Source organism: Sorex fumeus, unplaced genomic scaffold (genome assembly GCF_029834395.1).
Source record: "Sorex fumeus unplaced genomic scaffold, SorFum_2.1 ptg000035l, whole genome shotgun sequence".
NCBI classification, from domain to species: Eukaryota; Metazoa; Chordata; class Mammalia; order Eulipotyphla; family Soricidae; genus Sorex; species Sorex fumeus.
In genome coordinates this window covers 9,466,457-9,472,650 of record NW_026606092.1, presented here as the reverse complement: position 1 = coordinate 9,472,650, position 6,194 = coordinate 9,466,457, and the positions used below count along the sequence as shown (strand labels likewise).

At 46.4% G+C, this 6,194-nt stretch overlaps 1 protein-coding gene across 2 annotated transcripts in view; it reads left to right on the top strand.

Annotated features, from left to right (window-relative positions):
• Positions 1-652: 652 nt before the first annotated feature.
• KCNJ3 (potassium inwardly rectifying channel subfamily J member 3) overlaps positions 653-6,194 on the top strand; it is a 171,452-nt gene continuing 165,910 nt past the window's right edge. For both annotated transcript variants that reach the window (XM_056117637.1, XM_056117638.1), the window contains exons 1-2: positions 653-758; positions 1,522-2,272. In XM_056117637.1, the coding sequence (XP_055973612.1) occupies positions 1,571-2,272 (702 nt within the window). In that variant the 5' untranslated portion in view covers positions 653-758; positions 1,522-1,570. The remainder of the gene's footprint in view (positions 759-1,521; positions 2,273-6,194) is intronic.

Genomic DNA, 6,194 nt, shown 5'->3' with positions numbered 1-6,194 from the left:
AAAAGCGAGTCCCAGTTCAAGAGGCAGAGTCCTCTTCTCTCCTTCCAGCGAGCAGCATTTGCAGCTTGCTGTGAGGGGGCTTTCTGACGAGCAGAGGGGGAGAGGAAGGAGAGTTGGCTGGCGTTTGGGAGCAGATTTCGAGTGCTTCTCACTGGAGGGACTCGCTTTTCCTTGAGCTGTCAGACACTGCAGGCTCAACCGAGGCGCGGAGGTGCAATTCAGGCTGGTGGAGCAGCGGGGGAAGGCAGGGACAGGCGGGGCTAGCGCGGCTCTGCAGCTGGTCACACGCACCAGCCCGACTCCACACTCCCGCCATCCCTGCCAGCGCGCCTCGCCTTTCCCACCGTGGGCTGGCGACGCGCATCCGGGGAGCGGGGCATCGAGGTTAGGCAGAGGTCAAGGAAGGTGCCTTAACGCCGAGGACAAGCCCGAGAGTCCGGGCGTCTAACCTGCAAGTCCGACCCCGAGCTCGACCCCCCGGCAAGCAGCACTGTGGTCGCCTGGCAAGAGCACCAAGCCCGGGAGCACTCGAGTCCCGCGCCCAAGTCGCTCAGCGCCCAGGAGAGCCGGGATCCTTCCGGTGGGGGCGGCGTGGTGCCCTCTGGAAGGTGCGGAGCTTTGGGGGACCTGCCTTGGCGCCGCTGGTGCTGGTGGTACCCCAGGAAAAGTCGGGGCGAGGAAGCACAGCAGGGAGCGCCGAGGGCGAGGCCCGGCAGCCGCCGGCGCCCGCTGTGCCGCCTCCTGCCCGCAGCTGCTGGGTGAGTGCTGGGGTTGCGCGCACCGCCGCGTCTCCGGCGCGCGCGGGGGCGGCCTGTGGGCCCCCAGAGGGTCAGCCCAGGGACCCTGGTGGCGAGAGCAGAGACTCGGCAACCCGCGGACGCCAGGAGCTCGCGTTCCTGGAACCCCACACCCGGGAACCCGAGCCCCGAGGGCGTGGAGAAGGGGGTGCTGCGCCGGTTGGTTCCCTGGCAGATATGCCTTTGGGCGGGATTCTGGCCAAAAGATAGGAGGCGGGGACGCCCGCGGTCCGGAGTAGGGAGGTGGACGGACGATCGCGAGCGGCAGGAGCGGGCAGGGGTTCGTCCGAGCAGATAGGGCAGCTCCGGGCACCCCCGCGAGTTGGCTGGTGGGGTTGGAACCTCGCGTGGCAACTCGTGCGTTTTCCAACAGCCTGGGAGTGCCGCAGGAGAGTCAGTGGGGGCAGTAGGGAGGGCACTGGGGCCTCCGGGATGCCGGTGGTGGGGGGAGAGAAGAGAAGCGTCGGAAAGCTGGGAGGCAAAATTGCGCGGGGGTTCCTGCTCCTAGCCTCGCGTCTGCCTTGAGTGCGGGCGGACACTTTCTCAGACTCGGCTTGGAGAGAAAGCCTCGGTCCCAGGGTGGCACAGGCGTCGGTCGGGGGGCAGAGACCGCGACTACCTGCAGGGTGCGCCTGACCACCCCCCCGCCGCCCCCCAAAGCGCTCTCGCTTTTGTCCCCCCCCTTGTCCCCCGCCCCCACCTTCTTATCGGTGCTGGTTTGCAGCGCTAGGCTCTGCGACTTGGCGTGTGAATCTGGCTCGCCCCTCCGTATTATGTCTGCACTCCGAAGGAAATTTGGGGACGATTACCAGGTAGTGACCACCTCGTCCAGTGGCTCGGGCTTGCAACTCCAGGGGCCGGGCCAGGGCCCACAGCAGCAGCTGGTGCCCAAGAAAAAGCGGCAGCGGTTCGTGGACAAGAACGGCCGGTGCAATGTGCAGCACGGCAACCTGGGCAGCGAGACCAGCCGCTACCTTTCGGATCTCTTCACCACCCTGGTGGACCTCAAGTGGCGCTGGAACCTCTTCATCTTCATCCTCACCTACACGGTGGCCTGGCTCTTCATGGCGTCCATGTGGTGGGTGATCGCCTACTCCCGGGGCGACCTGAACAAAGCCCACGTCGGCAACTACACGCCCTGCGTGGCCAACGTCTATAACTTTCCCTCCGCCTTCCTCTTCTTCATCGAGACCGAGGCCACCATCGGCTACGGCTACCGCTACATCACCGACAAGTGTCCCGAGGGCATCATCCTCTTCCTCTTCCAGTCCATCCTCGGCTCCATCGTGGACGCCTTCCTCATCGGCTGCATGTTCATCAAGATGTCCCAGCCCAAGAAACGCGCCGAGACCCTCATGTTCAGCGAGCACGCGGTCATCTCCATGAGGGACGGCAAACTCACGCTCATGTTCCGGGTGGGCAACCTGCGCAACAGCCACATGGTCTCGGCGCAGATCCGCTGCAAACTGCTCAAAGTAAGTGCTGCCCGCCCCTCCCCCCCAACGGAGGAGCACCATCCCCCCAGCCCCCTGTCACCCTCCCACACCCCTCCTCAGCCCCTAGGACACCTCCTGCCAGGGATAAACTTCTTTTGAGGATGGAGCAGGTGAGGGTGTCTGCAGGACTGGATCCAGTGAGCACCGCTGGCAGGTTTGTTCTTCACCTGCTCATTCTGATGCTCTTGTTTATGTCCCTCCGTCCTTGCCACCCTGCCAGCGGGTGTCACGATAGCACTATTGGAAGTAGTAACGCTTATGGAGAGGTGTTGGCCCCAGGTGCCCTAAGGTAAATTGCCCTGTTTTTCCACTCTCTCTGCTCCTTTGCAGAGCACTTTTATTTGGCCCTCATTCTGTTTGCTCCGTGATGGTGGTGCTGCAAAAACCCCGAAGACCTATTATTTTGATGAATTAGGCACCAATAGGACCTCACCTTTCCTTCTGTAGTGGCTCTTTTTTAACATTTCTTCTTACCAAATAATATTGCCTAATTCAGAACTCTACACTCAGTGACATGCACAAGGATGTACCTGTAGGTCATCTCTTTCAGCAAGCTTGCTCAAGGAGGCAAGAAGCAGTTCATAAAGTGGGAGGAACAGCATCATCTGATTCTTAGAAAAAAAAAGACTTAAAATCTAAATATTTTCCTAGAGAAGTGTTTTGTGAAAGCTCGAATGCTTTTCCTGTAGCGTGTCTTTTTAATTTTAATCTTAATTTTTTTTTTTGGTGGTGGCGGTGGAGGGGAAGTTTTGTCAATTACAGACTTCACCTGAAGCTTTTCAGCAGCCATAAAGAAGATTGCTTCCCATCCCTAGCAGTGTAAAAGCATGTGGCATGGTTATTAAAATAAGGTCCATGGATTCCTTAGCCTGCACCATTATAAACAAGAAAGAAGCCCTCCTTAGTCACTCACCCAATTAGAGCCTGGGAGCTAAAGATAATAACTCACTCCCCCCGGGCCCTTTACAGTTCATCTTTTGGAGGGGAGTTCCGAAACTGTTCACAGATTGAAAAAGATAACCTCGAGTGAAATATTAAAAATGCTTCTGAGATTGTTTTGAGCGCCATAATCAGAGTTAGTATTAAGTGTTAATAAGATGAAGATCATACTTAAATTGAGATTTTTGTTTTGAAATCTCACTTTACACCCACCCTGAGAATATATTGTTTTATTCACCCTCAACTTCTGTTGCAGTTAAAGGTAATCCATTGTTTGGGAGCAGTTTGGCCCTTCTATGTCATTTCAGTTATTCCTTTATAAGCCCTCACGCTAATTACATTTGACCACGTTGCTCACTGAAGTTTTGGGGGTGGGGGGACTGAAAAGGAGTTCAGTTCTTGTCACTTTACATCATATACATGCTCATTGTGTTTCAGACAGTAAATGATCTAAATTTTGTGTGACATGGTGTTAATATTTCAACTTGATTCAAATGTACATGCTATTGAAGGTAACTTTGAATAGTTTTTGATCAAATATCTTAAAATTTAATGAAATTCATAGTTTTGATTTAACTTAGCATATGTGCTTGAACTAAGCTTTTCATTTAACTTGGCATTTTATGTTTGACCACTGTCAAAACTAAGTGAATCTTTGGATCAAGCGAAGAAGCAGTTTTGCTACAGACATGATTATTGCAGTGCTATGTGTTGGATAGGCTTCTTTTTCAAGGACTAAACTCTCTCTTTGGGTTGAACTTGCCAGAAAGATAGGAGCACTTTTTATATTCTACTGTCAGATTTTTTTGTCAAGAAATCCATATGTATACATCACTTTGATTCTCTTCTTCATTTTTTATATATATCTACAAGGTGTTTGTGAAAATAAATGCTTTTAAAAGCTATATACTTTAGATAGCTTTTAGACTTTTTTCTATCTTTATTTTCACAAAACCTGAAAGAATTAGAATTATCTTAAATATATACCTATATGTATTTAGATATATATTTTGGCTTTGGTTTTGTTATTTACAAAGGTACAATGGATCTGACGTGTCTTGGCCTCTACAGTGTTTTAGAACACTGATAAATGACATTTGTCCCTATACCATTATAATATTAAGAGAGTCCTGATTAGAGCAATAAAACATTTATAATATTGGCAATTTCAGAGCAAGGTGCTATATCAACATAAGCTGATAAAAAATAATACCTAGTGAATACATTATTCTTATGAAGTACTTTACTTTTTAATTTGTTAAAATGTCAATGCTACAAGTAAATGATTGACATGTGGCATAGATTTATATTTAAACAAAATTATAGTAAAATTTTCTCCTGTTATTTCTGGAGTGAGAGGGTTGATCACTAGGAGTACTGTGTTACTCAGAGAGTGTAGTTTGTTTGAGGCTGAGTTTTTTCTGTAGCCATGGTGATGGAGATGGATTTTCCTAGTTCTTGTCATTTCCTTAGACTTATTAAAGAAAAGTCATGTTTTATTAGAGAACTAATAACATTCAGCAAATTAATGGCGAGTTTTGTCTGCAATAAGTTAGTATCATTTTCTCTTAGGAAGTGAGATAAAATGCCCCAAGCTATATTTTTTCAAAGAGAAGTTATACCAAAATATTAAAGCACTAGTATTTTAGTATCAGGCACTATAAATTTTTATGAAATAATACTATACATATCAGTTTCCTCTTGTAACCCCCACTTGATATTTTTAATTTCTCTGTAACAGAGATGTATCTAAAATTTTAAGGCAATAAAACAACATATTTGATGATTATAATTTTTGTCTATGTATGCTTTGCTATAGCTTCATTTTATTTTCTTGCTGAATAAAAGGTTTTCTCTCAAAATTACTATAGGAGTTCTATTTAAAGATCATACAGCATTTTCTGTTCTTGGGCAAATAGCATATAGGATTGGTTTTCCAACCCTTATTACAGTAAAAATTTCCATGTATAAACCTTTGAATTTTTTAAATTTTAATAATTTTAACTATGTTGCCAATGTTTTATGTAATTAGCTTATTCAAAGAAAATGTTACTTAGTTTAGGAGTCAGATAAGAGTTTTCAACTTCATTCCTAAGAAAATAGTCCATTTTCTATCGAGGAGAAATTAAATAGATTAAATAAAAATTAAAGCTAAATTTGAATTTATTCATTACATATTTTATATGTACTCGGGCTGGAATGACAGCACAGTGGGTAGGGCGTTTGCCTTGCACTCGGCCAACCCAGTTGGCTCAGGTTTGCTTAGAAAATTCCTCAAAGAAGAACATTCTATTTTCTTCTCTTATCTCTGTCTTGATGAATTGTTTGAATTTTCTCTCTTATTTATTTATTTTTAGTATTCTTCTTTTAAACTAGAAAAAGTTGTAATTAAGAATGGCCTTCATATATGTATATACATATATATATATACATATATATATATCATCTTAAATGATAGCACTGTAGCACTGTCCTCCCATTGTTCATCGATTTTTTTTAGTGGGCACCAGTAATATCTCCATTGTGAGACATATTGTTACTGTGTTTGGCATATCGAATACGCCACAGAGTGCTTGCCAGACTTTGCCATGCGGATGAGATACTCTCCATAGCTTATCAGGTTCTCCGAGAGGGATGGAGAAATCAAACTGGGGTCGGCCCAGGTTGGCCACGTGCAAGGCAAATGCTCTACCCACTGTGCTATTGCTCCAGCCCATTATATATATATGAATATATGTATATATATATATATATATATATCTCATCCAGTTGAAAGTTTCTATAAAAAGGCCTGATAAAAAGGCCCGATAATTAAAGCAATGGAGTCTCAATTTCGTGTTGGCTTAAAGGATTTGGGAATTACACTTACTCCTTTCTACAAATATACTAATAGTGTATTTTTTTAGATTGATTTCTTCTAGGTAAAGACAAAGTGTTCTTTAATATACTATTTAGGCATGTA